Genomic DNA, 22,678 nt, shown 5'->3' with positions numbered 1-22,678 from the left:
GGAAAAGTTCTCAGCCAAAAACAGTAAACTTCATGTATTTTGCCTGTTCATTTACACGACAACAGCGTTTTTGGGACTGAATCATTTTGAAAATGTGCATATGTGAAACTTTTTTAAAAACACAGTATGGTGTGAATCTGAGAGTGCACTGACAAACAAACACACGCTAAAGACGCGTCGTAAGAGGCTGGAAAACATACTGGCACGTCAGAAAGGTTTGTTAAACTTTATTTACTGAAAATCCAGATGTTATGACCCCGTTTGACTCAAACAGGCCTGAAGAGTGAAATGATTAACTAGAAAAACAGCTAGTCGATGTGCATCGTCCTGTTAGACGCAGAGCAGAGAGGAAGCTGAAGCCGATATGCGATGAGCGTCAAACGCTGGCAAACGTGGCGTTAGAGACGGACAAATAAAGCAGCACACGTGAGACTCAGAGAAGGGCAAATCAAACCAAACGCAAAATAAAACACAAAAACAAACAAATAAAAGAGGTGTGGTTTCTGGAACTACATCTGTTGTGTTTCGGAGACAGTCTTCATGCCGCTCCATGCTCCGCCTCTTCACCGTTTCTTAGGGGGCGTGGCCGTCCGGGGCGGAGTCACAGGTCGCCCAGAGTTCATCCCGCCGTACTGATACTTGGCCTTCTTCTCCGACGGCTTCAGAATCTGAGCATTCAACCACAGAACACAGCTTTAATATCACACATCCACACCTGCACAGCTCCGGAACCTGTTTACTGTCAACCTGTGCTGAATAAAGCTAGAGGAATACATCGGACTAAACTGGAGAATTAGTGAAACGGTTTATAATCAATCATTTCCACAAGACGTCTGTCAGCGGTGGAGTTTATACGGATGTGAACTGGATTAGGAGTGACACACGTCCAGCTCACATTTCACTCCAAAATCAAAACAAGCTGATTGGAGACGAGGTCTTTAACTGTTCGGACCATTCGACTCGTTCGCTTTGTGACATTATTCTCACATTTTCCCCTAAAATATCACACTTTACAATGAGGTGTTGTTTGCTTACATTAATGTTTTAAAGGAGTAGTTCACTTTCAGAACAAAAATGTACAGATAATGTCCTCAGCCCCTCGTCATCCGAGATGTTCATGTCTTTCTTTCTTCAGTCGTAAAGAAATTATGTTTTTGAGGAAAACATTTCAGGAGTGTTCTCCATATAGTGGACTTCTGTGGTGAGTTTGAACTTCCAAAATGCAGTTTAAAAGAGCTCTAAACGAGGAAGAAGAGTCTTATCTGGTGAAACGATGGGTTATTTTCAAAACAAATTGACAATGTGTACATTTTAACCTCAAACGCTCGTCTCTGCGATGCGTAATCTGTGATCCGGGTTAATAGAGTTAGGGGATGTGGAAAAACTCCCATCTCGTTTTTGTCTTCAACGTCAAAATCGTCCTACATCGCTGTTTTATCTTTTTTGTAAAGGGTGTTTGATCTTCTTCACACGTTCACTTTGTAAACACCGGGTCTGTTCTTCTGCAGCGATGGAGGACGATTCTGAAGTTGGGGAAGAAAACGAGATGGGAGTTTTTGGACAAACCCTAACATTACTGACCCAGATCACAGAGACGAGACTAGATGAGCGTTTGAGGTTAAAAAGTATATTAATTGTCAATTTGTTTGGAAAAATAGCCCATTGTTTCACTAGATAAGACTCTTCTTCCTCGGCTGGGATCGTTTAGAGTCCTTTGAAGCTGCGTTTAAACTGCATTTTGGAAGATCAAACTCAACATAGAAGTCCACTATATGGAGAGAAATCCTCAAATGTTTTACTCAAAAACATAATTTCCTTACGACTGAATAAAGAAAGACATGAAAATCTTGGATGACGAGGGGCTGAGGACATTATCTGGACATTTTTGTTCTGATAGTGAACTACTCCTTTAACATGAACGAACAATACATTTATTACACTATTTATTAATCTTTGTTAGTGCATAACTAATGTTAACAAACACAGCTTCAGATTGATTTAGTGAGTTAGTAAATGCTGAGATTATTAAATGTTGTAGAAGTATTGTTCGTTGTTAGCTCTTGTTAACTAATGAACCTTATTGTGAAGTGTTACCAAATTTTTCTATAATTTTTGAAGATTTTCAAGGTTCTTTTTACTGTAATATGACTCATTGTCATCATCCTACTCCATTACAGTCTGCAAGTGCTGCCATTGTGAATAAATACAATTCACAAATTTTTAATTTTTGCATAAAGATAATGTCAAAATGCAAAAATCATCATAATAATGGTCTTAAAAACCAGCATTATTTCCTTGATGTAAAGCATAAGCACAATGTAAGTGACTCTGTTGATGTGGTGAAATATGAAATATGGTCAGGTGTGTGAAAGTGAAGGTAAAGTGACCTGGAAGGAGCACATCAGAGTCTCGTCGACGCTCATCATTCCTCCAGCGTTGTCGAACTCGCCGCAGTAATTAGGAGCCGAGAACAACGTGACCAGCTGCCGTTTGGCGAAGAACTCGTAACCGTCCTCAACCACCTGCAGAACAACAGCAGACCCGTCCTAAACCAGTCTGACAAAACCACCATAAACCACCAGAGTCCTCCGTGTGTGTGTGTGTGTGTGTGTGTGTGTGTGTGTGTTTGTTTTTGTGACATATCAGGACACAAATTGGTGTAATAACATGGGTATGACATAGGTATTACAAGGAGAGGGTGACTTATGAGGACATTGCCCATGTCCCCACTTTTCAAAAGGCTTATAAATCATACAGAATACGTTTTTTTGAGAATGTAAAGATATGCACAGTCTCCTGTGAGGGCTAGGTTTAGGTGTAGGGAAGGTGTAGGGTGATAGCAAATATCGTTTGTACAGTATAAAAACCATTACGTCTATGGAATGTCCCCACAATTCACAAAAACAAACATGTGTGTGTGTGTGTGTGTGTGTGTGTGTGTGTGTGTGTGTGTGTGTGTGTGTGAGTGTGTGTGTGAGTGTGTGTGTGTGTGTGTGTGTGTGTGAGAGTGTGTGTGTGTGTGTTTGTTTTTGTGACATATCAGGACACAAATTGGTGTAATAACATGGGTATGACATAGGTATTACAAGGAGAGGGTGACTTATGAGGACATTGCCCATGTCCCCACTTTTCAAAAGGCTTATAAATCATACAGAATACGTTTTTTTGAGAATGTAAAGATATGCACAGTCTCCTGTGAGGGCTAGGTTTAGGTGTAGGGAAGGTGTAGGGTGATAGCAAATATCGTTTGTACAGTATAAAAACCATTACGTCTATGGAATGTCCCCACAATTCACAAAAACAAACATGTGTGAGTGTGTGTGTGTGTGTGTGTGTGTGTGTGTGTGTGTGTGTGTGTGTGTGTGTGTGAGTGTGTGTGTGAGTGTGTGTGTGTGTGTGTGAGAGTGTGTGTGTGTGTGTGTGTGTGTGTGTGTGTGGTCTGAATGCTGCTCTGACTCACAACTAGAAGCTGGTTTCTACAGCAAACGTTTAAAGGAGCTGCTTTATGAGCTCAAACTAAACAGATCTGACATCTGGAAACCCTGAAACCACAATCGACTACAAACAACACGATTCACAGGCATTTCCTATAATTCAAAGAAAACATCTCTTTATTTTTCTGTTACTGTAACTTTGGTAACTTTTTTTATTTCATCTCTGAAACATTGCTAAATCACATGCCACGCTGAGCTCTTCTGTGGCGGAATAGTTCATCCACACGCTTGTATTTTCACGTATTGATTACCGTAATGCTTTGTTGGCTGGAGTTTCAAAAGCTACTCTTAGTAAACTACACTTGCTACAAAATTCAGCTGCTAGAATTCAGCAAGGAGCAGGGAGCACATTAAACCTATCTTGGAAAAATTGCACTGGCTTCCCGTCAGTTTTCGTATTGATTTTAAAATTCTTACGCTGTCTTATAAGGCCCTGAATGATCTGGCTCCCCGATATTTGTCAGAGATTTTCCCGGCATACACCGCTTCTCATGTTTTACGTTCTTCTGAAGCTGGTCTTTTAAACGCTCAAGCAACTCAGATAAAAACTACAGGCGATCGTCTTTCTCCTCACTGGCTCCTAAATTGTGGAAGACCCTGCTCCTTGAGATTGGAACGCAGAATCCCTTAAGATTTGTAAAGTATGCCTTAAAACTCACTTCTTTAGGCTAGCGTTTATGTGATTTAGTTGACCATTCTGTTTTTATATGTGACCCTGGACCACAAAACCAGTCATAAGGTTAAATTTGACAAAACTGAGATTTATACATCATATGAAAGCTCAATAAATAAGCTTTCTATTGATGTATGGTTTGTTAGGATAGGACAATATTTGGCTGAGATACATCTATTTGAAATCAGAAATCTGAGGATGCAAAAAAATCAAAAAGACTGAGAAAATCACCTTTAAAGTTGTCCAAATTAAGTTCTTAGCAATGCATATTACAAATCAAAAATTACATTTTGATAGGTTTACAGTAGGAATTTTACAAAAAATCTTCATGGAACATGATCTTTACTTAATTTCCTAATGATTTTTGGCATAAAAGAAAAATCAATAATTTTGACCCATACAATGTATCTTTGGCTATTGCTACAAATATACCCCAGCGACTTAAGACTGGTTTTGTGGTCCAGGGTTACATATTATTTTGTTTTCGTATTCTTGTTTGTTTTTTACTGCCTGTATTTTTGTATGAGCATCTTTTTATCTTTTAATAATTATTACTATTTTTTGAGATGGTTCTTTTAAAGGCGCCATATAAATAAAGTGTATTATTATTATCAATAACAGCGCTGTACAATGTGTGTATCTCTTATTTATGAGTATCTCACAGATGGAGTCTAACAGGAAGAGCGGATGAGTTTAATCACCTGATGCGCGCGGCAGATCAGATCCAGATCGTGACGGTTGAGGAACTTGCTGACCACATCCGCTCCGAAGGTGAAGGACACGCCGCGATCGTTCTCACCCCAGCCCTGGACGTCTTTATCAGGGTCTGACCACAGCAGATCACACAGCAGCCCTGAGACACACAAACACACATCAGGACTGATAGAGCTGAACACATGATTGATGAGCTGACGGCTCAAGATCACACTCTGAATACAGAAATACTCAACTAGAACTCAGTGTATCCACAGCAGTAGATTTAGTCAACGAAAACTGTGATGAAAAATGTTTGCTGATGAGCTTTTTTCCCGTGACTAAGACGACACGAAGACCAGGTCAATCGTTTAAAACTAGGACTATATTAACATGCAATTTCTTTTATGAAAAAAGACGAGACTTTACCAAGAAACTCTATTTTCATCAAAGAAAATGAGACAAAACGTTATTGCGGACTGCTCTACGGGCCTCTACTACACGAGGTTGCCAGATATCCAGAGCTGAAATCCCAGAATCAGAGCTTTGCTGTTATGAGGATACATTTTCAGGCCAGTGTTTTGCTATTTTAAGCAATCTGGCAACCATGTGCACACACTCACATTGAGAAAACACCGCCAACCTTGATCTGAAAACACACAAACAAGCTTTCGTTTAGCCATCTAAATAAATCGTGTGTGAGTCCGTATTCTGTTGATTTGTGTTTACTAGCACCTAAAATGCAACAGTAAATTTGATGACGACAATCATTACCATTAGAATTTTAAGCAAAAATATTGTTTATCAGTTTAACCGTTATACTGCATGAAGAAACAGAGGTTTCAATGACTAAAACCTGACTAAAATACTCATACATTTCGCTGACTTAAGGCGAGACGCTGCAGGTGAATCGGGTAAAAAATTAACTAATAGTTATGGTTAGATTTAAATATGCAAATGAGGCATTATTAATAAGCACTAATTTGCATTCATTTCTAGTCCAGAAATCTAAACACTGGATGAAGTCAGTTTCAAAATTCACATTTTTTCGACATATTAGAGTCAAATGTTTTTACAGATGGGGGTTTTGTGTCTCATTTCGTCACTCCAGAATTTAGAAAATACTTAGAACAGACAGAAAACAATATATATTTTTTTTTTACCATTTTGGGGGAAATAAAATGTATAAAATCAAGCAAATTATATCTGAACAAATCCCTCTGTAAAAGCCTTCAGGATACAGACAGGAACACAAAAGTAAAGTGTGGTGTGTGTAAGTGCTGCTGAAGTGGAGATTAATGTCTCAGTGTAGGAGAAAAAACTCATTTTGAGAAAACAGCCTTTACAAATATGTATTGTAATTGAAATCTATTGACACAAATAGATAAAGTGCTAAAAAATAAACACTTAACAGTGTCTTTTAGGTGTTTTCTTTCCACTAGTCTGAGAAAACACTTAATAAGACACCAAAAAGCCCAAAATCTCAAACTTGACAGGTGCATGAAGAAAACAAAAAAACAAAATGTACATTTGAGTAAGACTAATATTAAATTAATAATAACCCTATTGCTAAAATGTCAAGTTTTCATGGACTAAAACTAAACAAATATTTTAAATTGTTTTTTTGTTTTTTTACTGAAACTAGACTAAAATGTTGAGACTTTTAGTCAACTAAAACTAAATAGGATAAGGTTGACTAAATATAATACAAACTAACAAGGACATTTAACACAGGGCTAAGACGAAGACTAACATTGAAAATAGCTGCTCAAATGAACACTAATATCCACAGGTGTTCCCCAAGGATCTATTCTGGGCCCATTGCTTTTCACATTATACATCTATGATTTGTTTTTGTTTTTAGTGTGACTTTTTAACATTCTGTGAAGGGTCTACAGATGACGATGAACCATTTTGGCTCATTCTGGCACATGTACATCCATGTTTATTAATGTGTATTGCCCTGTAAACAAATAAACAACAACAACAAAAGTAATTCTCACCTGTGTCAGGTACGTCAGTCGGTCTCATGATGCGTCTGATCTGCTCCATTGACTGAAGATCTGGTGAAAGACCTTTGGAAGAGAAAGTACAAAATAAACCCTTATCATAAAATAAGTAAATGATGGTCTGTATAATGGATCAGCGCTGCTAAACCTGCCTCCGTGACAGCAGAAGATCTTCTCGTCCACGATAGCGGCGATCGGCAGACAGTTGAAGCAGTCCGTGAACGTCTTCCACAGTTTGATGTTGAACCTGCGCTTGCCTGAAGAAGAAAACACAAAGGACAACAATATAATATACCACACAGACACAAAAAAGCCATTAATTCACCACAACGTCTAAGAAAAAATAAATTATATTATTGAATATTAAGGAGCTTTTAGATTTCTTACACCTTCTCATTCTCATTACTGTAACGCAAAGCACTAAATCTCTACATAAGTGACCCTGGAGCACAAAACCAGTCTTAAGTCGCTGGGGTATATTTGTAGCAATAGCCAAAAATACATTGTATGGGTCAAAATTATTGATTTTTCTTTTATGCCAAAAATCATTAAGAAATTAAGTAAAGATCATGTTCCATGAAGATTTTTTGTAAAATTCCTATTGTAAACATATCAAAATGTAATTTTTGATTAGTAATATGCATTGCTAAGAACTTAATTTGGACAACTTTAAAGGTGATTTTTTTCAGTATTCTGATTTTTTGCACCCTTAGATTTCTGATTTCAAATAGATGTATCTCAGCCAAATATTGTCCAATCCTAACAAACCATACATCAATTGAAAGCTTATTTATTGGGTTTTCATATGATGTATAAATCTCAGTTTTGTAAAATTTAACCTTATGACTGGTTTTGTGGTCCAGGGTCACACATTAGGTTTGATATTATATCCAACTTGTACATACACACAGTAGTTTTTCTTAGTTTCATGTAATCATGTTTTTCTCAAGATACTGTAAATGATTTATCATCGTCAACATCATCCTTCATTATGAATAAATACGATTTACAAATGAAAGTGATGCAAATTGTTTTAAAGGAGTAGTTCACTTTCAGAACAAAAATGTTCATGTCTTTCTTTCTTTCTTCAGTCGTAAGGAAATTCTGCTTCTTGAGGAAAACATTTCAGGATTTCTCTCCATATAGTGGACTTCTGAGGTGAGTTTGAACTTACAAAATGCAGTTTAAACGCAGCTTCAAAAGACTCTAAACGATCCCAGACGAGGAAGAAGAGTCTTATCTAGAGAAACGATGGGTTATTTTTTAAAAACATTTACAATTTATATACTTTTGAACCACAAACGCTCGTCTCGTCTAGCTCTGTGTGTACTCTGTGTAGAGATTAAAAAGTATATAAATTGTAAATGTTTTCAAAAAATAACTGATTGTTTCTCTAGATAAGACTCTTCTTCCTCGTCTGGGATCGTTTAGAGTCTTTTGAAGCTGCGTTTAAGCTGCATTTTGGAAGTTCAAACTCACCACAGAAGTCCACTATATGGAGAGAAATCCTGAAATGTTTTCCTCAAGAAGCAGAATTTCCTTACGACTGAAGAAAGAAAGACATGAACATCTTGGATGACCAGGGGCTGAGGACATTATCTGGACATTTATGTTCTGAAAGTGAACTTCTCCTTTAATCATCATGAAGATTATGTCAAAAAGCAAAAATCATAATTTCCTTTATGAAAGCATAATTCGTTTTTCTGTCGAGTGTGTGATAAAATATCACATGTTCTGGTCGGGTTTCTTCTGGACTGTACGACAGCAATAATGTGAATTTGGAGAGGGTTAAATGTGCTCATAAATTATGTGAGAAAGGCAAAAGGTGATTTTAAGAACAGGCCTAATTTTCATCATTTGCAAAAAGTACTGCAAACGAAAACAGAGTTTTGCAAAATGCAGTAGACTCGTTCATAAAAAAAAACAGAAGTTTATTTTCTTTTGCAATACTCTAGTGGTGTGAAGAGCATTGGTTTCTCATGCGGTTCTGAGACTCACACTCGTCGTAGAAGCCGTAGATGCGGTTGATGGAGGCGCACTCGTGGTTCCCGCGGAGCAGGAAGAAGTTCTCTGGGTATTTGATCTTGTAGGCCAGCAGCAGGCAGATGGTCTCCAGCGACTGCTTCCCTCGGTCCACGTAATCGCCCAGGAACAGATAGTTGGCCTCCGGAGGGAAGCCGCCGTACTCGAAGAGCCGCAGGAGATCGGTGTACTGGCCGTGGATGTCTCCTGCGGAGGAGGAAGGCGTGTGAGGAACAGACTGAAGGACGGCTGTGAACGTGTGGAGCGGGAAAGACACTCACCGCAGATCTTCAGCGGAGCCTCCAGCTCCAGGAGGATGGGCTGACTGAGGAAGATCTCACGCGACTTGATGCACAAACCCCTGACCTCCGCCTCCGTCATCTGGACGATCTTCCCTGGACGGCATCCTCGCACTGAACAAACACCAACATCCACAGTCATCAGTTTCCTCTGCTGTTTTCAGATATAACACTGACCTGATCTCTAAACTCATCTCATGATGATGAAACCTCAACTTCCTACATTCCAGTCCTGCTTTTTTAGAACATCATTATATTAGCATTGATCACTACATTTACACTTTGCCCTCAGGAGGAGGATTTTACCGCGGTGAGGTCCTCTATGGAGCCAAAGCACATCCAGAACCACTGCGTCTCAGATGTTATTAATGCAATTACACCGAGTAAAAAAGTAATTTTGAGCAAAAATCTTTTTTTTTAAAGTTTAACCGTTATACAGCATGAAGAAACGCGAGTACGGTTTAATTGACTAAAACCTGACTAAAATGCTCAGACATTTTGATGACTTAAACTTGAGTAAACAAAACAGGACAAAGTTGATTAAATATGATAACTAAAATGTACATTTGAGTAAGACCAAGAATAGCTTAAAAATGGCTAAAAATGAACAATTAATAATAATCTTATTGCTAAAATATCAAGTTTTCTTTGATTAAGACTAGACTAAAATACTGAGACTTTTCATGCATTATTTGCAATTACACTGTGCATATCTGTACTAAATCATTTTCATTGCAATTTAATCCACTATTATATTTTTTACATAAATCACTATTAAATTATTAAAACCGCACATTTATATTATATAAACTGCATATCCTTTAGATAAAAAAAGAGCAGTGATATAAAAGACCACACAAGACTCTTCACAATAAGATCAAGATATAGCTTCAGTCCAGCAGGACGAGAATCCTTTATGAGGCTTTTACCAAAAAAGGAAAAGGTTTAAGAGCTTCCTGTGATTTTCTGCCAAAATAAACACCCATGAGGTTAACTATTAGTACTGCAATCCAACAGCTGTTACTATAACACACAACGATTCTGTCACACACCCATTAACACTTTAGACTAGTTATGAATTAACTAAAATGAGCAAACCATGAACAATACATTCCTAACACTATTTAATCATCTTTGTTCATGTTAGTTCACATAACAAACACAACTTCTGGTTTTAATAATGCAGTAGTGAATGTGTGACTAATAAAGTTAACTAAGGTTAACTAATGAACCTGATTGTGAAGAGCTACCAGATACTCAGCGGTGTATTTCCTACACTAGTAGTGACATTACATAAGAAAACAAGAAAAAGAAAAGACGTATTGTTGCTCAAAAGATGCTGCTCATCTGGAAATATATAAAGACGTCTGGAGGAGCCGGTCGGACCAGAAACACACATACAGAACCTGTTTGAGAACAGCCTGTGGATCCTCACATGACCATATATGGACACGACACACACAGATGACATCAGCAGAGAATCCCAAACTCAACCCAGCGGACGATTGTTACACAGAACATCAAACCAGACAGAAAACACATCTTTAAGAGAGCAGTCATCAGTCGATGAGTGACAAGGACTGTATTTTAGGATCATGTGGTTTGTGAAATGATACAAGGGTTTAATTTGAGTTTGACTGTCATTGTGCCTGACTTTAATATCCATTTTGAAAGAAATACAAATCTAAGCAAAAAAGAACATTCACACTATAAACCACATATTAACTCCAATGCATTTATGTTACATTATTTTTTTAGTTATGCAATACATATTAAACGTATTACAGAAGCATAATTGTAAGGTAAGGCAACATAATCTACAAAATCATGATGCAATGGAGGAGCAACGGTGATTTAAGAGTAAATGTAAAGCAGAATCCAGGCCTGCAGAACCAAAACAAGGCTATTTTTAAGATCAAATTTAAAACTCTTTAGGACCTGCGTAAATAAAACCAACACCATCTGAGCGGGGTAGGACAGTGTCTATAGTAACATTAAACTGTACAATGACTGTAAAAAGCATCATTAACAGTTCAGATACAAGTTTTCACAAAAACAAAAAGTTTTATAAAATGACGAACTTCACGCTTCAGCCTTTAAACCATTTTTTTTAAATAGATGAGTCAAAAGTATTAATTATTGTATTCATTTAAACAAATATTATTAATAAATTATCACATTAACTAACATTAAATACATTTTACATTTAGTTTATAGCTTTCTAATGCATTATCTTTTCTCAATCCACCAGTTCTCATTCACAGCTGTGTGTTTGTGAGGTAAAAACATGGGTTTATTTTCACACTGGTCTGAACGAAAACAACAGGCTTATCCTGAAAATCCACATTCATTCTGTGCCAGCAGGTGGCGCTTTAGGAACAGCAGGAATCGTCATATTAACGCAATTCTGGTCTTTACACCCCCAAATTTAAGACCTTTTAAAATGACAAGTTTAAGTGCAATTTAAGACTTTTTATGGCCTGAAGTTTGATACAACTAAATTTAAGACTTTTTAAGGACCTGCAGAAACCCTGTCCAAACGCATCTGCATTTCCATGAATATGTAATATTATTAATGGATGATACAATCAAAATCATATATGATATCCTTTTATTTCACAATAATGACGTGCGTCACAATATCGTTGCTTTTGCCGTAAAAAGGTTGTTACTAAACTACTACTAGTATAAGTCAAGGGGGAAAAAAACAAAACATTTTTTTATTATTATAAAACAAAAGTGTGGGGTGTATTATTTATGTTGTGAATGTTACATAATATCGATATATCAATCTAATTTAATCGTATTAGAATCATATTGTAGATTTTTGAGGCATCTTTTGAGGAAATCTAGTGAAATTATTCCATTTCTCATTTCTCAGTCACTTGCTTTATTCCTGAATGAATCAGCCGTTCGGACGAATCAAATGAATGAATGATTAAATCAGTGTCCTGTCGCCACCTACTGGCAGATTTACTTTCATTTTTAAAGTATCTTTTCAGCTATTTAAATCATTTAATATTTCTGTATTCAACATGTTATATTTAAAACATTAATCTTAACATGAATTAATGAATCTGATGGCACTCATGCCACCTCTGAGCCTCATTAAACATGAAAATACATCTATAAGCTACGTTTGCGTTCCTCTGTAGTACAAGTTAATAAATACTGGTTTCATTTTATTGGTAACGTATTCTTATTCTACTTGTTTTTATTCTGTTGTTTTAATTAGAAATAAAAAAAAGCTTTAAAAATATACATTTAAAAAAATGACAAAAGATAATACACTTCAAGTTAGAAAAATGTCATTACAAAGGTAAAAACAAAATTCCCCTGTAAATCACTTTGAGGAGTCAAATATCACCTTGTAATAGGAAGGGAATTTTTGTATTATTGTTCAGAAGGTGCTCCTGTAATTTTGACTGTACTCTTATTATTATTATTTTTTTAAGTTAGGACAAGTGCTCCTAAAAAGAAAAGCAAGTGTAGAGCCCTGTAAGGAATCAGTGTGTGTGTGTGTGTGTGTGTGTGTGTGTGTGTGTGTGTGTGTGTGTATATATGTGTGTGTTCTGACTCTGATGAAAACCAGTCCCAGCTATTTTGAGATCTATTTTTTTTTCCACTGTGGACACAACCAAATAAGGTCTTGTGTGAAATTAAGTTTTTGTTCTGTTCTCTGGAGAATCACACACACACACACACACACACACACACACACACACACACACACACAGACACAGACACAGACACACACACACACACACACACACACACACACACACACACACACAGACACACACACACACACACACACACACACACACACACACACACACACACACACACACACACACACACACACACACACACTGACTAGATATTAGCTGATATTATACACACAACAGCCTAAATCTTACTGTGAATAACCTGAGCGTTAATCAAGAGGTAATGAGTGTTAATCATCAGTGCTGTTCTTCATTTACAAACTATGACTGAAAACACCTGCAAACCCTTCTGAACACACACACACATGTTAAAGCGACAGTTCAACACCTGTTTGACTCACTTTGATATCAGGAAACATAAAAGAAGATACTTAGAGAAATGTCTCACGTTTTCTATCAATACAATTAAAGTCCAATGATGTTAATTAATGAAGTTGATAATCTTTTATGTTCTGCAGCAGGTTTGAACGACATACGGCAGAATAATAACAAATGACCAGCGATCATTTACAGGCGAACAGTCAATTCATAATTTCTGAAATAACTATCATGAACACAATCATCTTTCAGGACACAAACTAAACCAACAGCTGTCCAGGTGTTTAGCTGGTAAAGTGTAACTACAGAACTACAGATTAAACCAGTCTGAACCAGACCACTGTAAACCAGCTCTCAGGAAACTGGTCTAGACTCCGGCGTTCGCTCATCTCTTACAGAAAACAGCAGAATGGCTGAGATCTACACTAAATACCCATCATGACACAACTACAACAATAATTCACACTGAAATGATCATTCTGGCATCATTTACTCGCCCTCAGCTCATTACAAACCTGTGTGAGTTTCAGTCTCTACTTGAACACAAAACAGACATTTATAAGAGTGTTGGACACCAGTTGATGGTCATTGACTTCCTTTTTTAAAGGCCATTGAGAACCAACAAGATCCGAGTTACCAGCTGTCTGTAAACATCTTACTTCACATTTGGATTAAAGCAGAGTAAAGGACAAGACGATTTTCAGTTGTGGATGAACTGCTGTCTTTTTAATTTAACATTTCAATTATTATTATTATTTTAATCAGATCTGGAGACGTCACTGCACTGGTTTAAACGTTGTATTACAAAATAACAAGACTTTGTGATTTTAACCAGCTTTTTAAAACTGTAATTGGTTGTAATGTGACATTATAAACTTCCAGCAGAGATTTCCAACTCACAGAACTACAGGAACGACCCCAACACACCAACGACAACATAAACACGCTCAATAAATCACATCTCATCACTAACTAAAACACAAAACCACGTGATACTGAGTGAAATCGACTCATTTCTTCTTCTTCGATAGGTTTTATAAAGGGTTGTGAATCAACTCAAGAGGAGCACAGCGCCACCCGCTGTAGGATTGAGTATCGAGAACGAGAACTGCGTATTCAATGCGATTTAGGATTTCGATTTCACTTAACGATTCCTGTGTTCACATTTTAATGTGATTTGAAACCATTTAAGGGAAGGGAAATAACTTTCAGACTGTTTGCTGGCAGCATCTGAAGAACGAGAACAGAGACCAGCGGACCTCTCTTTTACATTTACTGACCAATATGCACATAAACGAACAAAAAAAAAAATGCTGTCTTACGTAAACAGTTGTGAAAGAAAATACAAGTGTAGCGGTATTTTAGACCTGTGTTTGGTGTTAAAGAGACAGCAGCCCAATAAACGTCATTAATGTCAACCACAGAACAACAGAAAATAATTTGAAGATTTTGACTGAATATCACTTATATTTCACTTATGAACAGAACACGGGTGTTTGCCAACTTTTGATTTCAAATTCTGTACCTGAAACTTGTTCCTTTGTATTTATTTATGCTATTGCTAATACATTAGTTTGTTCCTATGTTATTACTGACTGTTTCCTTGTCTTTAACAACCTGACGTTTGAGATTTATATTAGTCTAGTTGTTTTTGCAGATATTTTCTGTTAAAACCATAGGCTAAAGATCCTAAGTGTTCTGTCATTCAGCTGCAACAGAACACTTTGTAAAAACACAGAATAATTATGTTTAACATCTAAATGTTTGACTTACTTTATTATTATTATGAGTTATTATTGTAACTAGGAATTTAGAGGTCGACCGATATTGGTTTTTACCGATACCGATAGCTAGGTTGGACCACTCTGGCCGATACCGATTAATTAACCGATAGTTTTTGAAAATGGATACTGAACGGCAACTAAAATAGTGCTCTACTATTTAAAAAAAATATATATACTAAACCATACTTTGTAAATAAATAAAAATATTCATATTAATTATATGTTGATCATTAAAGTTATTTCATAGTTCATTAATGTTAACAAAATAAACTTCAAAATTTAACAATATTACAGTAAATGTTGAAATTAACAGACTCTAACAAGGAACAACACTTCTATTCTACAGCTTTCATCAATCTTAGTTGATGTTAATGGGCTCATTTTAAAAGGGTGTGAATCTTTACATTTTAACAATATGTAAAATTGCAGGTTTTATGCCTTTTGTTTATATTTGGAATCTCTGTATGTCAGGACTGCCATCTTAAAATTAAGATTCAATTTAATTACGATTTTCAATATCAACTAAATATAACCAGGCGTCACATTCTCAGTTTTCAATATTACTGCACATGGCTACATTTTCATTTACAATTTATATCTAATTGATTTTTCCATTATATAAGCAGGCTTCTTTTTTAAACAATTACTTATTTAAAATAGGTGTTCTTTTTTCTTTATCATTTGATTATTACTGATGAGATCGTAGACAGTAGCTTCTTTAAAAGGCTGCATTAAAACGAATGCACAGATCTATTTCGATTTATCAAATGTTTTGTCCTGCTCTAAAAAAATAACTGACTGTGTGTACTGTACATCAGTTTCGTATAAAAGTATTCGAAAATGCAAGTGCATTTAACCGCATCAGCATAGAGCTTTTTAGGACGAACAAACCCAAAGCACAAGTGAAAGTCCGTCAGTGCGCGAGTTTTGTGCATCAAATAGTACTGCATTACAAACGACAGAAATGAAGGCATATGTAAAGTAAAAAAACTGCGGTTGAAAGTTCACACTGTCAAACAATGCACATGTAGCTCACAGTGCAAATCCTGTGCAATGAAGCCCGCCGCGTCTCTAGCGCGCACATGTGCCATATGCGGGGAAAACACAAGCTCATTGAAGAGAGGATTGCGATGCATCGGAGAGTCCTTTTTTTTTACCCACCCTTAATGAAACCGGACAAACGTGCAGCGCTGCGTTAACGGATAACTTGTAGGTATCAAACACACACAGGACACGTTGTGTAGTTCAAGCAGAAATCTAAAACAGTTTATTTAATCACCAAACGGGCAAATGTTTACTTCAAGAATGATAAAAAAGAACAGATCAAACGGAAAGAGAAAGTAAGATCTATATCGTTAATTGCATTGCAGCCATTTCAGAAACAATTTATTTTATGTTATACATTTATTTTTAAATATTATTTGTTTTGTTTCAGTTTAATATGTTAATTACATAAGAAGTTTGTGTAATTTGCAAATGTCATAAAGGACGTGGTATGAATTGGACGGCAATACGCCGGGAGAATTGGAGAGGGTCAGACACAATTTTTGACCACTTCGTACGTTTTTATTTGTGGAAAATCCCTTCTTAAAAGAATTTCGTTTTGTATAATTTTTATCTTAATTTTTAATAGATATTTTTGTTGATTTGTTATTAAAATAAAATAAGAACAGGAAAATGGCATTGTAAAATGAAGTGCGTAACTACCATGCTTCCGCTGCCTGACGAAAAGGCTAAAACATAAATTATAGCTCTATATGAAGCATACAGACATTATTAGAGCTACAGAAATAAAAAAATATTTTGCTTAAATGCTAAATACTTAATCTTCCAGCCCAGGGTCAACATTAACAATGATTTGGGACAGATCTGCAATCTGTAAAACTATGGCGCGCTGTGACTCGGCAGGATTCTGTAGGCTGAATGAACACAGTGTGCTTTCTCATGTCACGTCCTTAAATCTGCAACTTTGCAGGCTAAGAATATCACCAGCTGGATATAAATCAATACAAATATATGGTAACAATCCTGACATTAAACATTGGTCTGGGGCTAACCTCTCATACACTATGTCAATGGAGCGGAGCGTGAGCTGCTTCAGCAAAGAACCCAACCCGGAAAAACTATCGGCAAGGATTTTTGCCGATAACCGATAGGTCGACCAATCAACTATCGGTGCCGATTAATCGGCAAAACCGATACATCGGTCGACCTCTATAGGAATTGATAAGAATCAGAATCGCTAAGAATTACAGTCGATAAAACCCAACCGATACCCAACTCTAGTGTTGTTCTGGAGTTAAATCAGGAATTATATCCACATTCCATAAGTGTTCTCTATAGTTTATAGCCATAATAAATGTCATGACTGATTTCATTTGTTTCTCTGCATCATTTAGGATATTAATGAACTTGAACTCCTACAGTTTCTAATTAAGACTCCTCTATTGTCTTTCATGAGCAGAACAAACCACCAAAACATGTTCTAATAACAACACAAACCTGCTTTGTTTCTCTATGATGAGTACTGCGAACTAATACTGTCATCAATGATTGTAGTTCTCTCTCTGCTCATTGGAAAGGTTATATTATGACAGTGTCGTGTTGTCTGACAGGAGTCACAGTAAGTTATATCTGCTATTTATTCTCTGTATGTTTACAGTCTCAGCTGTTTTTATTCTGATCTGCTGAGAGGAATGTTTAGACTCGACTCGTTAGCGACTCTTTAGCTATTTAATCTACTTCTTCACGACCCTGAAGCCTCACATTTAACGATGTATTATTCCCATCTGTTTTAAGCAGTAAAATGTAACCGTGGATTCCGCTGAAGTGTGATTTGTGTGTGTTTTCTGCCGTTTGTTCGTCGGGTCGCAGTTTGTTGTCGCAGGCCGCGCGGACATGTTAGACACAAACATACGGGCCTTTCGATCAGAAAACCGCGCGAACGATCGCACAAAGCCGCCAAACTCGCTCACACAGACTCAGCGGAAGCCGAACGGAGCGCGATGAGATTGAGATGAAGATGAAGATGAAGATGAAGGCCACTCACCCTCCAACAGTCTGGAGATCAGAGAATCCACGTCCAGCTCCCCCTCCGCCATGACTGACTGAGATCCGCCCTCACAGCGCGCGCTCGACGTGCCAGACGCGCGCGCGCCCGACTCTCCCGACCTTCAGCGAGACACGTGCACGCGCTCCACCGGCATCGCAACCATTCGAGTCATTCCGTCACATTTTCCAGTGTTATTTTTCGCATTAATTAAAACTAAAGTGTTTTCATTGCAGTCATAAGGGTCAGTTTTTTGAAATTGACATTTGTACATCATCTGAAAACTGAACAGATAAGCAATATTTGGCCGAGATACAACTATTTGGAAATCTGCAATCTGAGGGTGCAAAAAAAAAAAAAAACTAAATATTGAGAAAATCGCCTAAAATTGTCCAAATGAAGTTCCTAGCAAGGCATGTTACTAATCAAAAATGAAGTTTTGATATATTTGCGGTGGGAAATTTACTAAATATCTTCATGGAACATGATTTTTACTTAATATCCTAATGAGTTTTGGCATAAAAAAGTGATAATTTTGACCCATATGATGTGTTGTTGGCTATTGCTACTTAAGACTGGTTTTCTCCACATCAGATTCATGACCTTTATTCAAAAACAAAAGTTAAAATTTAAAAAGTACTATTTGCTGGCACACCACTTTATTTTTTGATTTAATAGGAAACCATTTTTCATAATGCTTTTGCACTTTCATAACATGAGGTTCAATTCTCCTCTGTTCGCCACTTATTTATTTTAAAATACAGATAAAAACTGAAATATTTGTACAATTTAAAACGGCTGTTTTCTATGTGAATATCTGTTGAACTGTAATTGATTTCTGTGATCAAAGCCGTGTTTTCAGCATCATTTCTGAGTCACATGTTCATTCAGAAATATAATTCTAAAACACTGGAAAATTAAGTTGCTGAGATTTTAACAAAAATATACACACACACGTGTTGGGTTTCCATGCTTTATGGGGATATTCTATTGGTCTAATGGTTTTAATACTGTACAAACCATATTTAATTAAACCCTACACATAAATCTAACCCTCACAGAAAACTATTAGCATTTTTAGATGAAAAAAAACTGCTTTCTGTATGATTTATGAGCTCTTCATCATGGGGACCAAAAAATGTTCCCATGAGGACAAGGAATTGGCATCTTCATAGGATTTATATATATATATATATCTCACACACATACAGTGCCTTGCAAAAGTATTCATACCCCTTCATTTTTTCATTTTGTTTTGTTGCAGCATTATGTTAAACTGCTTTAAATGAGTTTTTCCCCACATCAATTTACACTCCATACACCATAATAATGACAAAGCAAAAACCAGATTTGCAAATTTGACAAATGTATTACAAATAAAACACTGAAATAAGTAGATTGCATAAGTATTCATACCCTTAACTCAGTCCATAGTTGAAGCAGCTTTACAGCCTCAAGTGTTTTTGGGTCTGATGTGAGCATCTTTGCACATCTGCATTTGGCAATTATCTGCCATTCTTTGCCTCACCTTTTCACCTCTCCATCTCTGTCAGCTTGGACATTTTCTAGAGTCCTAGTTGTTCCAGTCGTCTTCCATTATGGAGAATGCTTCTGTCAACCTTCAATGCAGCAGATTTGTTTCTGAACTCTTCTCTAGATCATCGCCTTAACGCAAGTCTGTCACTGAGCTCTACAGGCAGTTATCTTGGTTTTTGCTCTGATCTGCATTTTCAGCTGTTAGACCTTTTCTGAGAGGTGTGTGTCTTTCTAAATCAGACTCATTCAAATGAATTTGCCACAGTTTAACTCTACTCCAAGTGTAGGAACATCTAGAAGCAATATGAACGCTCCTGAGATACATTTCCAGTGTCCCAGAAAAGGGTATGAATACTTATGCAACGGGACCTTTTCAGTTTTTTATTTCCAATAAATTTGCAAAGTTGTTACAAACCTGTTTTGTGCTGTCATTATGGTGTATGAGATGTAGATTGATGTGGGGGAAAAAAAAGTAATTTAAAGCAGTTTAACATAACGCTGCAACAAAACAAAATGTGAAAAAATGAAGGGGTGTGAATAATTTCGCAAAGAACTGTAGAGAAACAGTTTGAGGACGATGAGCGGCCGGATCCAAAGACAGAGAGTGACGTTTCTCTAAACACACAAAGCTAATGCAAACACTGGGAGAACAACGTAAACAACCAACTCAACATCCAATCAAAGATAAAGACTGACTAAAACACTGAGCTATTTATACACAGAGATGCTAACAAGATGACAAAACACACCTGTGAAGATGATTAAGAAGACCAATGAAACAATAGGACTACCACTGGCACTCAGACAGGAAGTAACACACACACAAGTCCAAACACAAGACTAACACAGGCTAAGATCTATATATAAGTGCATATGTAAGTATATGCAGAGAGACTATTTAACAACAACCTTACAGCCTTTCTGGGTCTGGGAACATTTTAGTTGCGTTGTCTATTAGGGATGGGATGATAAATCGTTGCAACGCAAATTGAGAAATTAATCAGCATCGATTCTGAGATTTCCAAACACATCTTGATTCTTTCTCAAATCGACTCTGAGCTTAGTTTTGAACATCAGATGGCACTTATTGCTTTAGACACAGCAGTGCTCTTACACGCACTAAAATAACCATTCATACAATCTGAAAAGGTTGAAGTCAATTACAAGGGTGTTCACACACACTGTAGAAAGTTTTAACCAGTTTCAACTTAAAAAACTTAAGTTCAGCAGGTGCCTTAACATTTTAAGTTAAATCAACTTAATATACAAGTAGTTTCAACTCATAAGTTAAATCAACTGAAAAAGTCATTTTAACTAATTTTATTGTTGTGAGTTCAAATGACTTGTATATTAAGTTGATTTAACTTAACATTGTAAGGCAGCGGCTGAACTCAGGTTTTTAAGTTGAAACTGGTTAAAACTGTTTACAGCGCAGTGGGCTGCGTTTACAATAATCTTGTGTCATAAACGCATTCTGAGCCCAGGTGAAATTACACGACTCACAGATGCTCTTCATCGCTCTTCTTCGTGAGCGTTTGAGTGTGCGGATAAAAACTAGATTAGAGCGCCATCTGCTGTTAAAACCTCAGCTCAGAATCGATTCCAAAGAGAAACGCGATGCATTCGGACGATCTCAGAGTCAGTCCCATCCCTTCTGTCTACGGCGCTCTCGGTTTTCATCAAAGATATCATCCGTCTTACAGGTTTGGAATGACCAGAGGGTTATCAATGTCGGAATTACTAACCTTTTACATGCAAGTCTGTTCAGTTCTCAGTTCTAAACACAACACCATGAACATTTAACAAAAATCATTCTAACAGTGATAGTCATTTTAGGTATAACATCACGTCTAAGGTGCATTTCCCAAAAGCATTGTTATCTATCTATGGTTGTTAGTTCCGTTGAACTCTATTAGTAATGACGGAACGGGCAAACATTGCTTTTTGGGAAACGCACCACTGGTTTGGAAGCAGAAGTGATTGTGAACCCGTTTCACCTGCTTTGGTGGAAATGAGAGTAAAAACAGGTCCACTGGAGAAATAACAGCAGGATAAAACCCAAGAAGGCAGGGTTGCTTAATGATATTGGAATATAATAGCAAAGACCCCAAAGGTAGACTAAGGTAAATGACGTTAAGCTGTTATCAATACCAATGAATCAAACATTGTTTTATTATATATACCAAGGAAAGTTATTTTTAGTTTTTTTTACAGCAAAGACAAAGATTTTAATCTAAAACTAGCTAATTAAAATGTTAGATTATATTATAATATTATAACACTGGTTGTCTGGCTGGAGTGAGGTACATGAATATATAACACAAACAAAAACAATTACACATTTAGTGCCCGTTACCCACTGTTAACTTCAAATATGTTAAAGCCTATAATATTTTTAACCACAGTTGTGCAGTAAAATTCACTTTAACGATTCACTTTTCATTCATGAAGATGAAAAGACTTGCCAAAAACGTGTCTCCTGGTGGAAAACAAAGACATTTAAGATGAAAATGACACACAATTACTATTCTAACCAGTAGATGGCAGCAGAGGATCACTCATCAGCTTCTTGTTTATGGATTAATGAGTATTACACCACATTTGTATACTTTTACTGTACTAACGTATGAATAAATAAGTAGAATAATGGAATAACAATGCTTAAGTATTTGCAACTACATGTCTACTATCTCTCAGAGTAGGGTTAGTAGAATATACTAGTCAGGATGTAGTATGTTGTGGACCCAACAAAATGAAGATATTAAGCAGATAGTGTACTAATACTCTAATGACGGCTAGTTCACATGTAGTCGCAAAGTTACTTAATGTTAGTAGAATGTGGAACTATCAACATAAAGTGTTTTCTAGCAATGCCTAGCAGAACAATTTAGCTGATTCATTTGCGTTTGTCATTCCTGAAACGGTATACGAGGACAAACAAAACTTTTCTTCAAATTTTAAATGGATTATGCGAGAAACCTTTTTTCTTGTTATACTGGGAAGATCTACGAATGCGGATAACACCGTAAACTTGTGAAACAAGCAGATTCTGACTAACTTACATTTAACCATA

The 22,678-nt window shown here is 36.6% G+C and overlaps 1 protein-coding gene across 1 annotated transcript; it reads right to left on the bottom strand.

Moving 5' to 3' along the window:
• Positions 1–212: 212 nt before the first annotated feature.
• LOC141330802 (serine/threonine-protein phosphatase PP1-beta catalytic subunit) lies at positions 213–18,176 on the bottom strand. Its single transcript, XM_073835564.1, has 8 exons — positions 18,070–18,176; positions 9,173–9,304; positions 8,868–9,098; positions 7,022–7,126; positions 6,864–6,935; positions 4,869–5,020; positions 2,388–2,522; positions 213–668 (listed from the first exon to the last, which is right to left on the bottom strand). Exons 1-8 carry the CDS (start codon positions 18,119–18,121, stop codon positions 564–566), a joined length of 984 nt encoding a protein of 327 aa, XP_073691665.1. The 5' UTR covers positions 18,122–18,176; the 3' UTR covers positions 213–563.
• Positions 18,177–22,678: the final 4,502 nt, after the last annotated feature.

Source organism: Garra rufa, chromosome 3 (genome assembly GCF_049309525.1).
Source record: "Garra rufa chromosome 3, GarRuf1.0, whole genome shotgun sequence".
Lineage (NCBI taxonomy): Eukaryota > Metazoa > Chordata > Actinopteri > Cypriniformes > Cyprinidae > Garra > Garra rufa.
The sequence above is the reverse complement of the archived record's forward strand: the minus strand, read 5'-3'. Positions and strand labels throughout refer to the sequence as shown.

Excerpts from the sequence above, each read along its gene's own strand:
- LOC141330802 (XM_073835564.1), bottom strand. The coding sequence starts at position 18,121 with ATGGCGGAGGGGGAGCTGGACGTGGATTCTCTGATCTCCAGACTGTTG. Across the intron at positions 9,305-18,069 it reads GATCTCCAGACTGTTGGAGG|TGCGAGGATGCCGTCCAGGG; the intron begins GTGAGTGGCCTT and ends GTGTTTGTTCAG. Across the intron at positions 669-2,387 it reads CTCTGATGTGCTCCTTCCAG|ATTCTGAAGCCGTCGGAGAA; the intron begins GTCACTTTACCT and ends TTGAATGCTCAG.